Here is a 23175-nt window from a genome sequence, read left to right as displayed (position 1 = left end):
GAAAAAAAAACCTGAAGGCACAAAAGATCAGAACCGATTATAATGCTTAAAGTATATACTTGTCCAAACATTGTTTAACTCATTCACACTACTTGTAGTTCTAGATTAAGCTCGTACTGTAGTTCTTGCAATACAACTACAAGTAGGCCTCGGCTAGTGTTCTCAGTAGTATTAGTATTAGGCTAGGCATATGCTATAATACACACACAAAAAAATACTGTGATGCGCATGGCTACAAATTTCGCGGATGCAAAACATAAACAAAGGCATAGAACCTAGCCTATATCTAAGCTTCCTTAGCATTTGAATCGTTTAGGCCTAACATTTTAGATATTCTTAACTAACTTTCCGACTAGCTTCGCCTAGTATTAGTAAGTTTGTCAAACCTGAAACGAAACAAGGATTGGAGTGATGTGAATGTGATACAGGGCAAGCCTTGGCCACAGGCACTCGTAACGTTATGTAAGCGTATAGTATATAATCTCCGTGTTTATATACTATACACCTACATAACGTTACGAGTGACTGTGGCCTAGGCTAGATAGCGTAGCATAGTTCTAACTAGTAGTTGTAGGCTACATAGCGTAGTACTCACCTCTTCAATCAAAGTCTTTTCTGTACCATTCTACTTGATCACAGGGCCGAGACACAAATAAGGGCATTTAATTCCAATTTTAACTTGATAGCCACCAAATCTTTAGACCAAGGCAAAGTGTTTACAACGCTGTAGTGCATCAGATTCACGATCGCCGGGCTTCGCTGGTCGCGCCGGAACTGAAATACGAGGGTTTTTCTTCTAGGGAGGGTGCACGCTGAGAGATCGGCACAATTTGAACGTTCAGATCAGAATTAAACTTCTCAAACTGACCTATTTTGATGAATACTGCATCAAATTGGTTAATTCGACCACTAAATATGGTATAAATGATCCAGCTAAGGCTCTTAAAATATTAAAACAATCATCGAACGTAGAAATTATGTTTAATTTGCGTGCATGGCTAAGGTGAATCACACTACTTGCGAGGGAAATAGTTACGTAATATACAAGCTCACTTTCCAAACTAATAACCTTGAATGGTGCAGAGACGGCCAGTGTCCATCAGTGAACGTCCGTGCTACTAAAGGGCGGATTCTCACATGGTTCCGGTGTGACAGTACAGAGTGTCCCCCTGTACAAAGTGTCTCCGCGGACACTTTGTACCAGCATATTTAGTCCGGTCGGACATTATCTGCTGAAAATTGTGTCCCACCCTCACAGCAAATGTAGTCCCACCGGACGAAATGTCCTGGTACAGAATGTCCGCAAATACTTCATAGCATATTTTGTCCCGCATAAAATTTAAGCATTTCGATATTCAAAAGGCAATTGAGTTCATTATATCAATAATTAGAGCAGATGCATACGTCAGAGTTAAATGTTACAGGAAATAAATGAGACGTTGTGCGTTGCTGCAAAACAAAAAATAGAACGGGAAAAAAGAAAAAAGGAAAAAGAAACAAGTCTTCCATCTGTAGAAGATGTTAATCATGTTTTTGATGTGATTGCTGCTATGTTATCCTCCGTATATGTTGCATTTTGAATTCGGCAACTACATTGCGTTCATAGTCATCTTTACAGAGGGAGAGATAGTATAAACCTAACTTCCTCCTCAACGGAGGGCGGGTACGGGATAGGGAATACAACAGCTACAACAAAAAATGATAATTGCAGAGGTAAAATATTACGAACTTTAGGGAGTCCAAACTTCATTTTTTCCGTATTTCCCTAACACACAGTGGGTAAGTTTTGGCAAGTATGGTAACTGTACTTCATGGGTCTACGAGAGTTGCCTAGCCAATATGAAATTTCATCCGTGCGTAAAGCTCATTATAGGACGGGAACCGAGAGTGTTTTCAAGTTACATCCTAAATGAAATCGGCAACGCTGTATATAAAACTCAGGCCCATACACATAATTTTGAGTGCAAGGATAAGGGGCGGGGGGGGGAGTTGGGATGGTAAGTTATCGAATTTGTGTCCTGGGGAGGGTCTTCTTAAGTCTGTGACCTATCTGTGATGAGTTCCAAAATATTTTTGTTTGCTAATAACAACCGTGAATTAGCTGGAAGATACTTCTCTGACCTTGAAAATGTCAACACTGCCCCAACCCTCCGTATGGGCTTGACACCTATTTATTGACTTTCATTACTACTTTATTGTTTACTTTTTAACCGTTCCTTATTTTTGTCACTCAATCGTCGAGTCAAGGTTTTCTCCCTCTCAACAGGGTGGAAGACCATTCTCCCACCCCTGCCCCCTAAGCCCGTTGTGATGGCCATGCGCGAAGCAATCTTCATTTGTATAGACAAATGGCATTCCAGGCAATTCCAGTGATAAAGGTTCGTTGTTTCTTATTATGAAGGTTTCTTATTGGACAAAAGTGGTTCAAATTAGAAAAGATGTATTAGACAATATTCTCTTCAAAAGAGCTGCAAAACATACAGGAAACAAAACAAAGCCAAACAAGGGAAAGAATAAAGCAAATAGGACAGAGCAGGATGCAATATGCTAGATTTGTTGTCTCATCATGTTTCTCACACTTTAAATATGTCATTCTTGTAGAGAAAAGTTTGTTTAAAGAAAGTTAATATAGTAAAATCAAAACATGAAATTGGATGATAGTCATGCACAAACACAATATTCTGAATCTATATCAGACTGGGCAAAGAGTGAAAAAATGATTATACATGGGATCAGGGAGCCAGGAGCCGGGGAGGGGGGGGGGCACTGTCTGTACATACTATTTTTAAAATGGCATCCCATATCTTTTTAAAGCAAGGTTAACAATAAACAATCTCAATAAATAGTATTGATAACACTACTAACACATCATATATATTTAAGTGATATGGCCGGCGTGTATCGGTTTATAGCATAACGAGTGGTGGTTGTGGAATGGGAAAATGTCCCTCTGATGTTGTGTGCCCACACCCACTTCCTACCCCCTGCATGGGGAAATTTAAGTGAAATGATGACTCTCCCTTTGTAGCTCTGATCCAACTAAAGATAATCCATGCTTTCTAGAGCTTCCTTCAAGCAGGGAGGTATTGCTTGGTTAGAATGATATACTACTGTCACTCTTCTTCAAACAATATGTACTTGAAACTCTCATAATCCACATGAAGAACAACCTCTTTAGAGTTTGGTAAAGACCTCAATAAAACCATGCAGAAGTTTCACTATTAGAATCCCCCCTTGAACTGCTTTCCACAAACACCTATAAAATGCTTTAATGTGCAACTTGATACCGTCAAAGTTAAATCTTGATTGTAAATTACAAAATAAAATAGCTGATTCTCATGTATCCAACGGGTTTTTCGTTAAGACTTACACAGAAATCCATAACAGCAAAAGTTACAACAGGAAGCAGAATATGGTCGGTTATATGTTTTACTATGAGAACTTATCTTGAACACAATTTCCAGAACCAAGAAACACGCCTTCGTATTTGTTATTTAATGAAGTAATGAGGTGATAAAGAATTTCGAGCGTCACAACCGTTCAACTTGAACTGCAAATATATGGATTTCCACCGAACGACTGGCAGTGAAAAGTCAATGGCCTCTCTTTGCTTAAACATATAGCAGCCGACAAAGTTTTCTCTCATGATATGTTAGAGTGAAAGACAAGATTATTGTCGGTAACAAGTTAACTGCTAAGAAAATCGTCTAGACATGTCTTCTGTTAACCTCATACATAATCCCTCCATTGGTGGTCAGATATGAGATATCAGTACAACCAAATCTGTGCAAAATAAAAGTTGAAAGCAATATTATGAGTAGTGAATGCCACACTGTAAGTCATATATAAAATAAATTATCATCTTGAAAGGTTATGTGTAAGCTCCACTACAAAGATAATTAACATTCACCATACTGGTTAAGTGTAGACTGTATAGTGTACACCTGAACTATGCTTAGGCATTGAGTTAATTTGATGACCTTTTATTGTGACACCTACATGTTTATGGGAATACTGGCTCCATTTTTTTAATTGGAGATTGCATGTCATAATTTTGGCAGTTCACTACCAAACCTGAAAAGTTTTAACCATATGAGCCAATACAACATTTGTGACATATTAATGAAATTTAATATCAGAAATTTATCAAATTAGCTTGAGCTAGGATACAACAGAAGTTTGATGCCTTTTGGTGCTCTATTGATGTATGTGTGCATGGTATGACTGTTTAATGCCGATCAAACATTAATTGTCCTGAATCAGGATCCATGGGGGTTCAAAACACCCTCTCTATGACCCAAATGCAAAACCAAATAATGCTAGCTAACCATTATTATGGTAAAATGTACTATTATACATCATTTTGCATCAAGAGACCTAAACATTGCCCTATTTTGCCAAAAAAGAGGGTCCCTCTCCCAGGTTTCAGGAAATATCCCCCCACCACACTCACAAACACATTTAGCAATTTTCCACAACGGACCTAACAGAGAAATGGTACCAAAACTCAGTTGATACATTATCTCTCTTATCTGGTCGAAGTTCCTGTCAAAACAGCCAATTAGTAATAAGTTCACACTTTCTAAACAGAAAAGTTCCCTGTGGTTACAATATCAAACTGTCCAACACCTTTTTTGAAAAACAACACACAAAAGGTGGTGTCTAGCTGTGGAATGTGGTCTTAATTATTTACTCATCATTTGTTTGAACAAATAAACTGTGTCTGCTGCAGTGAAACATGTCCAGCCAAAATCACTTTTTGGGGATGTAAATTAAATGACGACAATTGTCAGGCTATATGCTACTTAAAAACCAGAGGTGGAACCTTTGCAAGTAAATATAGGAACAAAAACTACTTACATATAAACTTGTTAATGGGGACTTAACCTGCAAAGATTTACAGTACACTTTCTCGGTTCTCACCTACCTTTGTGACCTTTCTGTATGCTTAATACCTATTTGGAAATGAGTTATACTCAAACACAGCATTCTGCCATGCACTACAAGTTATTTGCATGGTACAAATAACAGATATGATGCCATTCATATTGGAACTAGTTACTAACTGCAGAAAATTGTTCACTTTTTAAGACATGCTTACCTCATCATCACATCAGTAATGAAATAAGAAGTTGATGCTGCAGTCTTGTCAGGCACTGCCTTAGTCTCAGGCCACTTTGAATAGAAGTCAGACAGTGTTATCATATACTGTCGATTGGCAGCTGTCACTGGTAGAGGACCAATAAGATCAACACCAACCTGTTAAGAAAGAAGACATCATTTAGGTGCTAATTTTTTTTTTTACAAGTTGCAGGCTTTGCCTTGACTGTTGTGCTATTCCATTGCTTCATGCTGTACACAGATCTAGATAAAAAACAGTGGGATATCTGAACGAAACAGGGTGTTGGTGGATTTAGGCCAATTATTTTTACCTTGCAAATATGAAAATGTAACTTACACCATACTGTACCATATATTTACAATCGCTTCAACCACTAAACCAGTATCATGATACGCCACTTTTTGCAACTTACAATTACATGCCTATATTGATGGTTGCTCTGCAGTTAGGCCAGAGTGTGGCTTAAAGGTTTGCTGTATAGGCCCTAAATATGCCAAATTTTCACTTTGGACAAAATTCTGTAAGTAGGTTTATATCCCTGAAGGAAATTTACCTCACTGGGACATTCAATCATCTCGTGTCATCATTTAGAATGTCTGAGCACAATATAAAGGGTTATTACCCCCAGAAAAGTGCTTTTTGAAAACTTCTAGCAACTAAAGTGGCCAAAATTTAGGGCCAATACAGACTACCGTTAAACTTGTAAATGTTTAATTTGTCCAGAAAGAGTGACATTAACTAAACTAAACCTTCACTGCATACTGCGGACATCCTGTGCAATTAAAACAGATTGAATATTTACCTGTTTCCATAATCCAGTTACAGGAATGCTATGGAGACTTGTTCATAGGTCTACATGACAATGACGCTTTGACATCCTGTTGAACATAACTTGTTACATCAACGTTGATAGTTTTCCAATAGAATCTAGACAATAGACATAGTCTGTTGTCTGGTTTATCTATGCAAAGATGAACACCTTCAAAGAGATAAGAAAATTCATGATCAAAGGAGATATCATGTTTTTTTGCCCCCCCCTCCCCCCCCCCCAAAAAAAAACCCACAACAAACACAAATATATGGGCTGCAGAATTGGTAGTTCTAGCTGAAGTGCCTTAAAATTGAATTACAACTCTATATCAGTGTTTGAAATGGAATATTCCCATTATTGTACACATTGCTTGGCCACAATTGGGGTCTATAGATATTTAAGAAGTTTTCTTCTGCAGTGAGGTTTGGCATGTAGAGAATATGCCACACCTAAAAAAAGTACTATCAGGCCTTCAATATCTGTTCTTACCAACCAAAATTAATGAACGTGAATTTATTACGTACAGTATTAGTGCCACTTTCCTCTAGAAGTACAGGTAGGCTCGGCTATATGCTATAGTCCAATAATTGCATTTTATAGTGTCCCATGCATGCAAACCAAACTAGCTCTCTAAGCTTTAGTAATCTGTTGTTATCTTTTATGATAGGCAGGGCGATTAAAGGTGGAAATTTATAATAATTGTCACAAAAATTTGTTTGGGTAAATTTGTTTGGGTAAACAATTGGGTAAACAAAACGAAAAGAAATAGGCCCTAATAACTTTGCTCAAGCATACAACTGATTATAATGTTGCACAAGCAATTGCTTGACTTTTGCGAATGAGTTTTTACAACTAACCAAACGTGGTAAAAGAATATCATGATTTGTTCACCAATCAGTCCTAGAAGCCTGGTCATAGTTTAACTGTGGAATGGCCGTTCGCCATTTAACAACCAAAGGCATATTGTGTATCCTATACTGTAAGTTACAGACATTACCTTATAGATGTCACTAGTCAGTGTGAGCTGCTTCGATTTGGGCGAGTTGAGTAGCCCTAGATAGCAACACTTTCCTTCAATTTCGGAACGCAAGAGTTTCATTTTCAGCCAGTCTGAAAGACTGACTTTGTCTCCGTAAGATTCTTCTCTGTTTTATTCTTGTAAACCCACTTGGATAGCTCTCATCTCTTAGAATATCTGCAATTTGTCTCACGTTTTCTGCTAGCTTTTCCGTTTTTAGTTGTCGCACGACTTTACTGCTAAATATACGGAAGCCGAAATGCGACAATTTCCTAATAATACGGATACTGCCAGAGTCCATTACTAATTAAATTTTTGCTACTCGAACGTACATGCTACGGCGGACATTGTGTTCAGGGGGACACAATTTACAACAAAATATATGACCGTCAAATAATGTCCCCCTCCGTGTAACCATAGCATATTCTGTCTGGGGAGACAGTCTGTACCAACTGGCCTTGTACAATAGGTCCGGGGAGACCAAACGTACTGGTAAATCCAGTATAAACTGTCCTGTGGGACCGGGACAGTTTATACTGAATGTGGAATATTTGCGACAGTTTGTACTGCTACACCGGCTCAATGAAGCTGACTACGTCTAATCGTTGTCAAACAAAAATTTATTGATTGAGTGTCCTCGTATACAGAGCATGCCATAGAACTCGGCTCGATCTACCGCACAAGTGTTTCACAGCAAAATCGTCGTTTTGTGATGCAAATAGCAAGATAGTTTGTAGGGCTCTCCGTGTTTTACTATAGTTAAACTATAGTTGTAGTTAACTTATAGTTTAACTATAGTTAAACGAAGCGTGTATCTTGATGTACATGTACGTAATATATGTCGACATACTTCTTATTGATAGCGTGTAATCGTGTTACTGGAAATGACTTTTTTTTTGCCGGAAATGAGATTTAGAATTTACTAGTTTGTCTAGTTTCTCTTGTCTGTGACTAACTGTACTGCAGCGTTTTGATATCGGGAAACAACACGAGAACTTCGAGCAGCCTATAGCACGTAACAAGGTACATTATGAAGGTAAGTCGCGATAATAGTAAACCTAAATGACGGAGAGGGTCCATTGTATACCATTTGATCTCAGTAATATCATGTTGGACTATATACGTAGAGTTCAAATCCAGCGACTTGGTGATTCCGATACGGGTAACATCGTTCATGAACAGGTCCCGATGGCTGCGATAAGCTCGTCACTGGTAATATAGGTGGTCCGTATACACTCATATCTTGCATTTTTCATCAGTTCACCTAGCCTAACATTGCCATACTCGACCACGGATAACTTCGTGAAAATATATAATGTATTACATCAGTTGTCTACCCAAAGCGTAACTGGGTCGAGCAAGAAGAACTTTAATGACAAAAGCAATAACAAGGTGGGGCAGAGTGAAGTTACCGAAGGTTCTGTAGCGTTCAAACGGATACTGTGGCCTTTATATTCCGATTACACACTGTTTCAGAAAAAATCCCGCTCGATGTTGTCTCTGGTCAAGAGAAATTGGGGGGGGGGGGCGCAATATTAATTTTATATTTGATATCCATTGCATCGTGCCCTCTATTTACGTGTTTTCATTTTATCGCTGATGTTTTACTTTGTGTTGTTGATACAAGTAATCATTTCTTGCAACTATACATGTAGCCTACACTTACTAGTTAATACGATTCTTAATTACAAGACATGAGATAATACCTTGCAAATAACAGGTAGTCGGTGAACTATGGATCATAACCACGGATAGCCTACGTAGTTTTCAACAATGCAGCAAATATGAGAGATTGTATTATATGTTAATTTATATATGCACATACTTCTTAAATTTAGTCAACACATATTGGACCGGTGAAGATAAGAAAGCTCAGAGCTTTTCGGAATACCTCTTTAAACTGTATGATTGAAATAATTCGCTTTATTCATCCCAACGAGTTTCATTCGCGTTAATCAATCAATTTGCTTGGCAGTATACAATAAAGTAGTTAATAACTGAAGCAGGTAACTTTCATTCAGTCGGTAATCTACTGGACGTGTCTGTTTGTCGCCGTTGCTTGTCCTAAAACTTGACCAAATATGATAGTCGTAAATAGCTAAATCTAATGTGCTAAAACTGAATTGAAGCTAGCTGTCATTATTCGCTACACACATAACATAAAATCAGATTTCTTTAGGTGAGGTACTATGCACAATTAATTGCTTATTGACTTCCACACTATAGATGGTCAATAACCAAGGCCGCTAGAGTATAGACTATAAAAAACTAAATATATTCTGACTAAATATATTCTAACTAAATATATTTTGCCGCCCCCCTTACCCTCCCCATTTTTGGGAAGTATTCTACCGTAACAACGTATTGTTCCATAATATTAACACTGTAGGCATATGCGTTTCTACATTAGAAATCAAAGTTCAGTGCATGATATCTCGGCATGATCAACAAGGTGCTCTAGTATTTTCCCAACATTCTCGCTACCATTAATGAGCGTATAGCGTGCATCGGTAACTAGTTGTAAATATACCGTAGGAAATGAGACAAAACTTGTGCTAATCAATAAAGATCAATTCGATTCTCCTTGAGATAGATGGTTGCCGAGCAACACATCTCTGTCCATTTATGTACACTCATATTTACGTACTGCTTTGCTTAATATGTATGTATATGTATATTAGATCCTCCTGCAAGCAGGATGCAGGAAGCGGAAAGCAGGAAGCGGGATGCAAGCAATAATATGGATTGTTTGTTTGAGATTGAGAAATAGTATACACAACTTATTATATTCTTTCGTTCGCCCATGTATAATGTCTTTCAATAGATAACAAGCCATGAACAAAGGCAAACCTTAAACTTTAATAAGATTTCTATATATTGTCACAAAATTTCTGGTAGTCTTCCGCATCTTCTGGACAACCAAATCTTTACGGAATCTTGTATAGTGGATATAAAATGTGTTTAAATTTGGTGAAATCAATATGAAACCATCTGGTCACAGGAGAGTTTGTGATTTCGTAATTTAGGTTAAATACACTTCTTTCTCTTTTGATCGGTTTCTTCACGAATTACAGCAATGCTGTAATGCTTTACTTTTCTATGTTGGGAGTATGGGGTTGGTGGAGGTGTGGGGAGGGGGTGCATGCCAAGGATCATTACTTTGAGATTAGTAGAAAACTAAAGACTGAAATCCTTGTTAAACTAATTGGGGTAAACAGCAGTTGGTTGAAATACCACTGGAACCATTTCAGTGTTCTGTAGGTCAGAGGTCACTTTCAGAAAGGTTACGTAAACAAAGTTGAATGCTTTAAAATCGCTGTAGGCCATAATGATAAAAGCATACTTTATTTGTGCATGTGTGTCTTCAATAAGCTCAATATTTTCATGGCAAAAGGGCAGAAGATGGCAATAATTGGAACCATTTATATTTTATACATATTCCCATATTTACTAATTACGATAGAAATATGATTTAATTACTCTACTTGCAGACATAATATTACAAACATTCCTTTGTGTACAGTACATAAAGATATAACATGTACATTCGATACAACGTAACCAATTGGAGGTTCTTCAACGTTGTTTCCAAAGGTGCAAAACACATAGCAATATTTTTCATCTAAGCAACCTACAGTTCACCAAAATGTCCAAAGATGGGGGGGGGGGACACTCTTCACTGAATGACTTAACATCATAACCACCTTTTATAACAAAATTGTAATCACGCCCTTTTCTCTCTTAATTGACGGTCAGGTAAGAGATATGCAAGGTATACTAATGCTATTCACTGGCTTCTGACTTCTGCCTTTAAAAAATAAGATGAAAAAAAGGAATTGACAATATTTGTGAGAAAACAAGGTGGAAAAACTTTGAATATAGTTTTTCTTCAAAATTTGCAACTACAGTATTAGCTATCCCTACCTTAAAAACATTCTCAAAGTTTAGCGCTCAGTTGATGGCTGTTTCGGTATTAATTGATGCGTGTGTAGGCTTATTAATGGATGCCTGTAGGATGCCTATAACGTTGTTAGGGCCACATTGATGATAACGTTAGTATGCTTATTGTTCCAGGAATTGGCTTAAACCTGCAACAGCCAGGTTTACTTTAAGCTCCCAATACTTATAAGATTCGGTAATGACTGACATTGTTCAAAGCTAGAAGAGAAGCAGATAATTTATTGTCATTTAATGAGATATGTTATTTATTATGTGACAATGCATACTTTGTAATTTTCAGTTTCTTATTATTTATTTATATATTTAATTTTGATTTCGTCTCATATAGGACAAAACATTGAAAGGCATTCTTCTGGGCTCGCTGGCGTTCATTATTGTTTATTCAATGCAGTTAATGTCGCCTAGATCACCGAAGGAGAGTAGAGGCTCAAGAAACGGCTATGGAGAAAACTTTGAACTTTATAAAGAATTATCATATCATGAAGAAGATTATGGAACGTCCCCATATAGACAGCGTGACAACAGAACAGAGGTCATCAACGTTGGTGAATTCCCACCAAACATTACAACATTGCTCTCAGACAGAAATAATAATGCAGGCTCAAAGGAAATAATAGGAAATGTTAGCATGGATGTACTCGATCCACACACATATGATATTCGGAAACTCGATCCAGAGGTATATTTTATAGGAAAACCATTTCGTTATAAAATAACGATTGGAATAGTAACTCATACGTCTGCGTAAAACATAAAGAGCAACAGCATATTAATTACAATTTGATCATTTATGGCAAGGATAACCTTTCTGATTTTGATCAGGATGCGGCCTTTAGGAGGATTAACTTGGGCATATGATTAGTTGGTGGTGGTATAGAATATAACACACACTGTTGAGGGTTTCGACATGTAAGCATTTGATCTTTATCAGTCACAGCGGCTGAACAACCTAGTTTAGTACATATCACATTACGCGACCTCTTCATAACCAACCGGCGGAGAGGGGAAGGGGGGGGGGATGGGCGGCGCAAGTTGCAACAATACCCGACTGAGTTAAGGACAAGATCCGCCATGAGACGGGCTGTAGGCGGGTCCAAAATTGTATGGAGTGCGGTGAAAGTTTAGAGATCAAATGTTGCATTTCTGAGGTCTGCTTAGAGTATTAATTAGGACTATAGTTAGGTGTAAACGCAAAGTTTTATGCTGATAAATACTTCTGAGCTATGATTAATCTCCCGACTGAATGTTTTTCCTCCGACTGTCGACGGAGCTGGGTTATTAGCATTATCACTTCATCGAAGGCATCTGTCAATGTGGCGTTGAATAAAGAAAAGAAACAAAGTATTGAATAGCCGCATTGAAAGCCCAATTACTCTTGTGGATATGTAGTTTTATTTTCATCATCATTATTATTATGTTTTTGGTCTTCAGACAAGTGTATGAAGGACGACTTAAAGGTTTCTTCAATTCTCTCTTACTCAGACAAAGTCAAATTAATGTTAGCTGTTTGGCTGTTATGGGGAGCGGGTGGGAGGGGTGGGGGGCAATAATGAACGGAATTTTATAGTGAATCCTAAACATTTCTTTCAAGTAGGTTAGGCGATGATAGTTGCGCTTTTCTCCCTTAAATGTTTCGGCTGAAGAGATTGATATTACACTACGCGCAGAAAGGTCAATGTGTGTACTATGGTAAGCTTAGATGTACTATGGTAAGCTGATATGTACTGTGGTGAGCTGGTATGTAATATGGTAAGCTGATATGTACTTTGGTGAGCTGATATGTACTATGGTAAGCTGGTATGTACTATGGTAAGCTGATATGTACTATGGTAAGCTGTTATGTATATGGTAAGCTGATATGTTCTAAGGTAAGCTGATATGTACTATTGTGAGCTGATTTGTACTATTGTGAGCTGATATGTAACATGGTAAGCTGATATGGACTATGGTAAGCTGATTTGTACTATGGTGTGCTGATTTGTACTATTTTGAGCTGATATGTACTATGGTAAGATGATATGTACTATGGTGAGCTGATATGTACTATGGTAAACTAATATGTACTATGGTAAGCTCATTTGCGCTATGATGAGCTGTAAGAGAATGATAGCACCGACCGTGGACGCCATGAATTTGTCAATCTTGATAATACCTGCAGAGTAGGAGCGATGGGAGGTGATGGGTGTGAAAACGCAAAATATGTTAAATGTTTGTTTTATTTCAGCTATTTCGAAAGTTCCCAAAAAGGTTTGATGAACGTTATAAGAATCCGTGTTGGTACGAAAAGTCAAGGTTACGATGTATACCTTATTTCTATCTGATTGGAATGCCAAAATGTGGTACTACAGATTTATGGTCAAAACTTGTGCAGCATCCTCAAATCCAGGGTACACCAAAGGAACCCCACTGGTGGTCTAAACGGAGATTAGGATGGACAGGCCTGCCAATACACGGCAGAGAAGGTAAGTATGTCGAAAATCGATAGCTTATTAATATTTGCTTACTCTTTTCAAACCAGAAACATGTGTCGATGTCTGGAAAGCATGAATAGGTGATAGCGTGTGAAGGTTCGGAATCGGGGACTTAAGAGGTGCTACGCTCAATGTCAGCTTGCCATTCTACTTTTGACCGCTATCATTCTTAGAACATTTTAAGAAAATATAACAAACTTCGATTTGTATAGGTTAGCATACGCTATAAAGATAAACACCACACTACATGCATGCAATGGATGTCGGCACAATACCACCCAAGAGTCGAAAGCACATCATGATTGTTTTCGAGATCCACCTTAGTAGGTTTCAGATCTATATCATTTTTCTGCAGGTCCAATGGCATTTGAAGTCAATAGAAGTATGTGTATATCAATTGATTGGTGAAATATGAAGTTTTATTTTCAGTGGTAAAGATTCGGAAAATGACGGGTGCTGGGAATGACGCACCATTTGAATGGTACCTGAATTGGTTTAGCACGTTTGGTGTAAACAGCATACAGCAAAATAGAGACAAAGTCCTCGGTGAGTAAAACAATCACCCTATATGGCATTTTATTAACTACAGTCCAGACTCGAGTTGGAGCCTTTTCATTATCATAGTGTACCAAACACTACTATGTGGGTGGTTAAGCGTGGCCTTGAGAACTTTTAAGTCCAAAGAAGTCCATATTCAATTGTATAGCTAAAGTTTCTTTCATCGACCAATCTCAATAAGAATTTAGCGAGTGAAATGGTTCAGTCGTTGTATATCTGGACAATATATAGGAGACCCCCATCCCCCTCCCCTACCACCACCACCAAAGAAAAGAGAGATGTGTGAATATTCGTGAACTTCAGAGAGCCCATAATTCAGTTTGAAACTTCATTCACCTTGGAAAATAAAAATGTTGCCATTTGTAACAGGTATAATGGTTAGATCTTGAGGATTTTGTGATATTAGAGGATGATTTTTCTAGTGGTTAAAATGACGCTGTTTGTATTGTCACAGGCGATGGCTCCGTTACAACTGGTTGGGACATAGGAGAGAATTGGATGACCTTATACCCGGAGGCAACTGAACCACCATTCGTAATGGCAGATCTCCTTTACGAATTTCAACCAAATGCTAAAATAGTGGTCATTTTACGAGAACCAGTCAGTAGGTAAGTGTTGTATGTTCTTCGTTCTTGTGTTTGTTGTTGCGAATAAAATCAATGTATCGAGTAGTTAGTGATAAAGATGATTTCATATCAATCTATATAGTGGTCTCCGTGATCATTGCATGTTGAAATGTGATTACTTATTCTGATATTCTTTCCGTGTGCCAAGAGCTAAGATAGTGGTCATCTTGGGTGAACCCCTAATCTGCGAGGACGTACGAACTTGTCCCGAATCCATTCAGAATATGAACCTATGCTTGACGGTTGTCTACGAGAATGAAAGAAGGTGTTCCATAGGTGTTAGCTTTCCCTTTGGTTGAGGGTGGGACCGTGAGGTGGTCTCTCTATGTCCGAGGGTGACCATACCTGATGGCAGTGTAAGTGGGAACTCAATATTTGTAGTTCGTCAACGAATACTTGTCCGACTGTGACGGACCGCAGTGATAGCATGAGAATATCTCGACAGGGTAATACCATGGAGGTACGTCCATGCAACTAGCATGCGAGGTCCCCATTGTGCGAGGTCCCGAATGTTACTTTGAATGTTCCCCACACGGATGGCCTGTTGAAGTACGTTATGCTTCAAGTGCTACACTGTATTACATTCATATAACAATTTTCATTCTTTTCTCTGTCTACTGATGAAATCTCATTACTTTCATAGTAGTTTGTCAAGATTTGTTATGATGGTGTTGGAGCACATGAAAATAAACATGTTATTGGCAAAATAAGAGATATTATGCCTATTATGCAAGTTCTAAAGTGGTAAATTTAATTATTTTACAGACAGTACTCAAGTTACTTATACTGCAATGGAAAGAACGCAGACGACTTTCATCGTGTAACAATGAAACATCTGGAATGTCACGCAGACTGTGAAAGTAAACATTCCCTCCGATATTGTGCATATGCTATAACTCAATGTGTGAGTATACACAGAAACCTTCGCGTATAGTTTAGTTACACTGTAGTTAGTTGACGTGATACGCCAATGCCATGCCGGTTCAAATTGTCAGCTAAACTTGGTTTATACGGTTTACTGATAAGAAATGCCAAATGCCAAGTCTATAACAACAATTCACAGCCAGAGTAGCCTATATGACCACTAAATTGAACTACTTACAAGAAAGGGCCAAATTCCAAGTCAGTTTCGGTTTTCAAACAATGTAATATCAATGACACTAGAATAGGCCAAATGCCAAGTCAGGCTCAAGCAACGTATAGTTTACCAATGTAATATCTTCAGGGGTGGGTGTTCAGCCGTTGCTTCTTGACTCTGCCGAAGTCCGAAGCCTTGTGTAATTTTTTTCACTTAAAGCCAACGCTTACGAATCTTGGATAAAGTAAACACGAACCCATTGTAGCGTATGTATCATAAGTAAGGTCAACATGTGTTCCAAGCATTGAAAGTAAATTTAGGGCATTTGGAAGGAAACCTCGTAACTCACAGGTCAATCAACAACTAATATTAATCTGTTCGGCTTAAGCACCGTGCATGTTTCAGTGACGTCAATAAGCTCATTCATGTTTTTACAGTTTAAGACCCGTGGACCTTATCATTCTTCTTATTAAGTGTATGTCTTCCAACTTCCAAACGATGGTCATTACTGATGCTGACGACACGAGCAATCTGATTGGCTGAAAATTCCGTAATTGCAAACCTGTTTGGGGGAAAAAATCGCTGCCGGGCTATCTTTACCATATCACGGGGAATCCACATATACCAATTTAAATCGACAGATACCGATTCATATTAACATATACCGGTTTAAACTGATATATATCGAATTAAACTGGTCACTTGCAACAGTGTTCACCTTAGTTTGATAACCTTACCGGATAATTGTGGAAATTAAATAACTGTTGGTAGTTTGTGAAATTCTGCGCTCAACAATTTCCTTCAAAAATTGGTTTTAAGTTTCTTAATGTCAAGTTATAACCACGAGGTGGGACATCACGTTGGTTTAAAAATTACTCCAGACTTTCGAGAGGTGTGAGAAAAGGTTTCCTGTTAATTACATGTAAGTTTATTATACTCTACTAATAGTTTAAATGCTCTTAGCTTAAACTTGCATATGCATCTCAAAATCAAAATCATTTCTTCAAAATGTGAGATGATGCCGATGACATGGTTAATTTTAACAGTGAAACTACCAAGTTTACCCAGACAATGAAAATTAATAATGTTTGCTTCTATTATATAGATAAAGGCAAATACTCTTCAAAATATCTCCAATGCTTTTCTGTTTTTCATTTCAGTTCTAGCAATTACATAATTAAGCAAAATTCACACACCTTTTACACGGGGTGGGGGGGGGGGATGTGCATGAGCACAGGTCGACTTCACCTTTAGTCGGAATTAAGTATCTAGCATCAAAACGGTATGACACACCTCTGCGTACGATACACTCCCATCACTACCAAGCTTTATCGCTTCAGCTTGATCGTCACACTTGGAAGGAGTTTCCGAATATTCTTTATCCTTAGTACCAACAATAGGGGCACGGTGTGTTGAACATGATTTCTTAATATCCAGGAAAGTTTATCAATTCATATCGGGGTATAATCCAACTTTCTTGCTGTAATTTCAGCGTACAGTTTTATTTCCTAGCCTACTGCAAAATAAATGCCATGTTCTGGCAGTTATTGACAGTCATGGACAGTTATGTTAATTCAGATTCCCCGATTCGTGATGATTATCAAAAGCGGTGATTGTCACAAGAGCTGGACCAATACGATTTCGCCATGTTCCGCTTTACATGTTCTCTTGACCAATTGGTCAACCAGATTTCACAGTCCATTTCATTTTCTTAAATTGTTCACTGAACTTTGCTGATGATGGCTTTAGTCTGAGGTACTCTCAGGCTGTCCATCTGGTTTTAGATGGATTGCTTCTCGGCCTTTTTGCTAAGATCATGTGTAGTATCTGTTCCCTTTTTCGAGGGGAATGGTGATGCACACTCGACGATGATCACACAGTCACAGTCCCGATGCAAGGGGACTGGGCTTGAGAGCGGATCAGTCGTTCGGTAGTTTGGTTTTCGTGCCCAGGTTCTTTCCTGGGCGACTTTTTCTTAAAAAGTATCTGGTTTTAGATGCAGCCTATACATTATATAATATGTTTGTCGAATATAATATCCTCTTATACCGGTGCATGTGTGTTGTGTGCTATGTAATGCAGTATATGGTTGTATTTTGTATTGCACAGTTGTTCATCAAAATGGCCTCTATCACGTAGAAACTAAGTTTATTAATTGAAATTGGGTTTTGGTTATCTTTTTAGGGAGACATGATTAAGCTTCTAATTCAATGTTGAATACATGTCGCTGGTAATGTAAAGGTGTATACAATGCGGTGACCAACAAAACATTCTCTTATTTTACAGAAGCTCTTCAGGGGCATGTATTACTATTTTCTACGTGATTGGATAGAAGCCTATGGTCGGGAAAAAATCCACGTAATGATGCTTAGCGAATGGATGAGTGACTCCGTGAACCAGTACAAAATGTTATCGGAATTTTTAAATTTAAGTAAGTAACAGTTTACACACCTTCTGGCAAATTAAACGTATATGCTATAACAATAATAAATGTCATTCATTTAACACCGTAACAGATTCATAGCACTTTGTCATCGTATTCTCCATAGATACGCCATCAGATGAAATAATACAGCGGATTGTTAGCAGAGGGGTTCAAAATGCACAGACGGAAAAGAAAAAAAGAGCAGGTGTAATACGACCAGATACTAAGAAAATGCTTCAAGATTTCTACCGACCATTGAACCACAAACTAGCTGAATTACTGAACGACACAAGGTTCTTGTGGGACTATTAAATTTCAACTACCAATAATGGAAGCTTCTTAGAACGAGCACAATTATTAAGGCAAAGACGATTAATATTCTATAGACATCTGTATCACTGAACCAAATACATGTTTTCAGTGATGACTTTATGACAGAATTCATCATCTTGATATGTCATAGTCAACAGCAACAACGAATGAGCGCTTGTGCTTTGGTTATATTATGGTTGTAAGATATTAACATATGCTGAATCTCTGGAATGCTCCTTTAAGACTAAATTATTGATGACGTCAGCTCCTCAGTCTAGGACTAAATGCTGATCCCATTATTTCATTAGTTTGATAATATTATAGACACTATTCTGTATCAAGCATTGTATCGGAGATACAAACGGGGTATATATCACGGGGTATATAAACGGGGTATGATAGCGGGGTATGATCAAACTGGGAATATATATATATACACACAATGTGTATGTAATGTGAATTACGACCGTCCTTACCGGCTTCGAACCTCTGGACATACAATCAGCGTCCATAGCCTGGTGGTTAGGGTGTTCGCATGTTAACGGGAGGTCCGGGCTCGAATCCCAGTGGAGGCTGGAACTTTTTTGCACTGTTCTGGATTTTACAACTCACTACAATTTCAATTATATATAGATATATATATATATTATATATATATATATATATATATATATATATATATATATATACATATGTATACACATAAACATATAAAAAAGAAAATAAGTCTACCATTTCCTGGCAATTTCTGCCTAAGTTTACTCCAGACATATATACAAACTTGCAAGGAACCTGCCTGGACGCCGTGCCACGTATGTTATGATGATATTAAATTATAGAGTATTGTGTGGAGTACATATTATAAGTGAATTGACAACATTAATGATACATAACTAATCCATGTTGAAAACCGAAAGTATGTTAGCTTCAACGATTCACATGGTTCGAATGCGAAAGTTTCGCATAATTAGTGGTTATGTAGTGTACATATAAATCTGACATATTATAGTGTGTGAATGAAAGGTTCTTGCACTAACTCACATTCTCACAAACATTCGAACCATTAAAGCCGCAATTGTAGCATTTGGGTATAGTAATTTCTCGTCATACCGAACAAGCAATTTTATATTTCACGTAAAATAATAAAAGGACAATCTAAACAAATTGTGGATTCATACAATTCCTGCGATTCCAATGTAGAAGAAATATTGTGTTTCATACGTAATGGTAAAGTTTTAGGGTTTTTGTGCAAATCTTCGAAGATTTATCGTAATAACAACATTCCTAGTGAGATGTTGGTGGAATAAAGTAACAAATTGTTATTAAAAATTTATCTGTAAGATTTTAACGGTCGAATGTGGTACCAGACGGTTGTGAAAACTTCAACTAAAAATATAGCATTCGGCTCTTCTAAATGTCTGATAATCAAGCTCGTGAAATATTGCCCCATCCTTTTTCAAATTTCCTTCACGTTCCTTCACGTTGTAGTTTATATACACCATGAATATACAGAAATTTACGCACACACAACTCTACATCAAAGAAGATGAGGTAATTTATTTATATTGAACGAGTCTGTAAATTTTATCATTGCATACACATCTAATTTCACGTGGAAAGTCGAACCACAAGTATTGTTAATCCGAAGCATTTGAGAGACGTCTCCAAGACCTGGCCAAAACTACTCTTTCATTATTATTTTATTTTTTCATTTCATTCTTTCTTACTGGGTATTTACATAATAACAGTGGCATGGGATCCAGCGTAAGGTTGGTAGTGTTATGAAATAGTAATACTGCCCTCTTTGATGTTCCTGGAACACTCCATCGAGAGACCGTACAGGCCCTTTAAATATTTATCTGGGTCGAGGATTCAGCTTTCCCACGAGACGTTTTAACTATCTTATTGAATCATGTTACAGGGCCTTTTCCCCCAAAATAGATCCGATGTATCTGTGGAACATTCGAGAAGGCTCTTCTCACGTGGTATGGGGTAATTTCCATAAAAAGGGTGGACTTCCAAACTCCCAACCAATCAGGGAAGATCAGTGCTTTATGCACTGATTTTTATATCGTTAGTTAATGCAGGATGGGCAGGTTATCAGCTGCCTTCTGACTATGCGCAGTAGGATTTTCGCTGGAGTGTTTTATAAAAGCGGCATGGTCCCGCAAGTTTGTGACTTCGAGTTGCGTAATTGACGGAGTCAGATCATTGTATTTTCGTTTTTATTTTGCCGGCAAACTAATCATTTTATTTAAAGGGGCTATACAATGAATCCAGCCAAGCAATTAATGACAGGCGCCCTCTATTTTTCTCCAACTTCTGATTCTGTCCGATTAAGGGTTGTACCATTGTGTGTGTGTGGGGGGGGGGGGGAGCTCAGGCAGTGAAAAGTGCTGTTTCACCTCAATCATAGTAGAATGACTGTGGAATGCTGTTTAGGCCTAGATGTTTATGTTATTGGAGAATGCCAAGGGAGTTGTTATATGTTCTACTTGGAATGACCTGTTACAATTTGTAGTGTCGGACATGTGGGTAATTTTTACACACATGGAAGGTTCACCTCTGCACTGTGGGCAAACAAATTTATAAATTTTTGGGTCGGCCAAGTGCATGATGTGATGCCGATTTATATTTTTAGTTATTTTTACTGATGTAATACATAGTGGTAATTCTATATGACATATGTATGGGTGTAATATTCTTCACCTTGGAGGGACATATTTTGTTGGGACATGCGTTCCCCTCCAAAGATCAACAATTCCGCTTTCGACAAAAGTGTGACACCGTAGCAGATTTTTCAGATAAGGGTATGGGGGGGGGGTGGTGGGGATTGGGCAGGCCCATATTAGCTACAAAATGGAAAAATTTAGAAAAACAAAAAGGTGAAAAAGAAACAAAGGAGATCTGACAAGTGTTTCAAAATTTTACTTTTTTAATTTCAAATTGATGATTCAGGGGCAAAGGCTGGGGTGCATACCAAGTACCCCTGGCAACCAGTCCGGCACTAATAATTGGTACAATTTTCCTACCATACTTTGTCAGAGTATAGCCTACTGCAGGAACAGTGTAATGAGATTGACTGGCCAGATCTGACTGAAACTTTCTTTCTATTGTGAAACCTTGCGATGGATCCATTGTGGGAGAGGAAACTGGGTTTAATGCCTCCCCTAATCCCCTTATTAATCCAATTTTGTGAACATTTTACAATAACGTCGAGGCTAATATTAGGGTGTGATAGAATTAACAACTTGCCATACATTTTTTGGAGGCATATGTTGCAAACAATATCCATAAATCATATTTTATTTTGGAGAAGTGATCTTATAATTTAGTGAACTTTTAAGAATGTATATATATGGCAACACCAATGTGAGTCTTTGTGAGAGAATTCATCACATCAGCCATACAGAAAATAACTCCCTTCTATTATTTAGGACAATTTTATAGAGTGGACATCATTTTACAAAAACATTTCATTTTATATAGTCTAATTTTAGAGTATTCCTGTACATAGCATGCCTCTGGAGTATTCATTAAAACAGTGTCACAGCAGATACCTCAATTGTATACAAAAACAACCGGTACTCATGGCTCGTAACTACTGTTCATGTCCTGATACACATGTTAAGAATACAAAGTAGTTATTACTGATGCACGGTTGTGGGAGAGTAGTTGTTGTATCCAATCATTGAGTGCGAGTTCTTTAATACTAATTGTAATATGAAGTCGTATCTAGTAATTTTTTGCTGTAAGTAGGTCTACTGATATACCCTAACATGGCCTTTCTTTGTTATCTTCATGACGAATTGGAGTCATTTAAAGAGAGGCAAGGGCGTAGGAACCGGGGGGCTGGGGGGCGCCAGCCCCCCAGTGAAAAATATGGGGGGGGGGGGCGAAAGTATCATTCCGCCCCCCCCGCTCCGCAAGTCAGAAAACCCCGTTTTCATTTCTAAATGAGAAACTAGAGCACCAGTGGTGCAGAAGCTCATACCTTTTAGAGCTTAAAAATGTAGGGCCCACAAAACTTTATGGCCCACCAAATTTCAGGCCATTTTTTAGATTCCACCAATTTTAGGCCCATGAGGGATAACCCCCCCCCCCCCCCTCCCCTCCCTCCGTTAGCAGAATCCTGGCCACACCACTGGCTATAATTCCTATTTTCCCCCTTTAAATCCTATTTTACCCACTCTCTCAAACAATACCACTGACCTACCATATTAAACTTTCTCCCCTCTACCTGAGCAGACCTGAAGTACTCCTTGCCAAAATTTTAGCTGGCTGCCTACATACCTCAGGCTCAAAGACTTCTAAGAATCGGCAAGTGCTGATTGGCTGTAGGGCTCTCACGCTTACAGTTCAGCAGTTAATAACAACTCCCAGTCCTGCTTCAATTCCACTAACAGCCTCTGCAGAGCTTAACCACAAATGCAAACAAACACTGCAGATACTGGGAGACAAATTAAAGGAGCTTTGGCAAAAGGTGAAGGCTCAGATTTTTTTTAACAATGGGGATTAATTGTAATTAATTAAATTTTGACCAAAAATTATTAGGCATCACATTATTCATACACAATCCAACAATCATCAGTTCAACTTTGATCCATCAAAATCTTGAGGAGATTGAGATATTTGAAAATATTACAAAGAATGACCCCCGATGACCTCCTAAATGACATTTGACCTCAATTTTCCAAACACCCCTTGTAACTCCTATCCCGAGGAACGTTGTGACCAAGTTTCATTATCACTGGCCATACACTGTACGAACAGGAGCAATTTGAAAATATTGGG

The 23175-nt window shown here is 38.0% G+C and overlaps 1 protein-coding gene and 1 long non-coding RNA gene across 2 annotated transcripts; one reads left to right on the top strand and one right to left on the bottom strand.

Moving 5' to 3' along the window:
- Positions 1-1990: 1990 nt before the first annotated feature.
- On the bottom strand, positions 1991-7069 carry LOC139962809 (uncharacterized). Its single transcript, XR_011791371.1, has 4 exons — positions 6931-7069; positions 5925-6101; positions 5102-5259; positions 1991-3783 (listed from the first exon to the last, which is right to left on the bottom strand). It is a non-coding gene; the product is annotated as an uncharacterized lncRNA (long non-coding RNA).
- Positions 7070-7300: 231 nt separating this feature from the next.
- On the top strand, positions 7301-21875 carry LOC139962804 (carbohydrate sulfotransferase 15-like). Its single transcript, XM_071963149.1, has 8 exons — positions 7301-7987; positions 11240-11590; positions 13136-13373; positions 13812-13928; positions 14395-14548; positions 15332-15470; positions 17931-18075; positions 18194-21875. Exons 1-8 carry the CDS (start codon positions 7982-7984, stop codon positions 18379-18381), a joined length of 1338 nt encoding a protein of 445 aa, XP_071819250.1. The 5' UTR covers positions 7301-7981; the 3' UTR covers positions 18382-21875.
- Positions 21876-23175: the final 1300 nt, after the last annotated feature.

This window comes from Apostichopus japonicus, chromosome 3 (assembly GCF_037975245.1).
Source record: "Apostichopus japonicus isolate 1M-3 chromosome 3, ASM3797524v1, whole genome shotgun sequence".
NCBI classification, from domain to species: Eukaryota; Metazoa; Echinodermata; class Holothuroidea; order Aspidochirotida; family Stichopodidae; genus Apostichopus; species Apostichopus japonicus.
Note: the sequence above shows the minus strand (reverse complement) of the source record. Positions and strands in the feature narration are given on the sequence as shown.

What these genes read in the sequence shown, in the direction of transcription:
- LOC139962804 (XM_071963149.1), top strand. An exon ending in TTACGAGAACCAGTCAGTAG is followed by an intron (nt 14,549 to 15,331) that starts GTAAGTGTTGTA and finishes ATTATTTTACAG; the next exon opens with ACAGTACTCAAGTTACTTAT. An exon ending in ATCGGAATTTTTAAATTTAA is followed by an intron (nt 18,076 to 18,193) that starts GTAAGTAACAGT and finishes TATTCTCCATAG; the next exon opens with ATACGCCATCAGATGAAATA.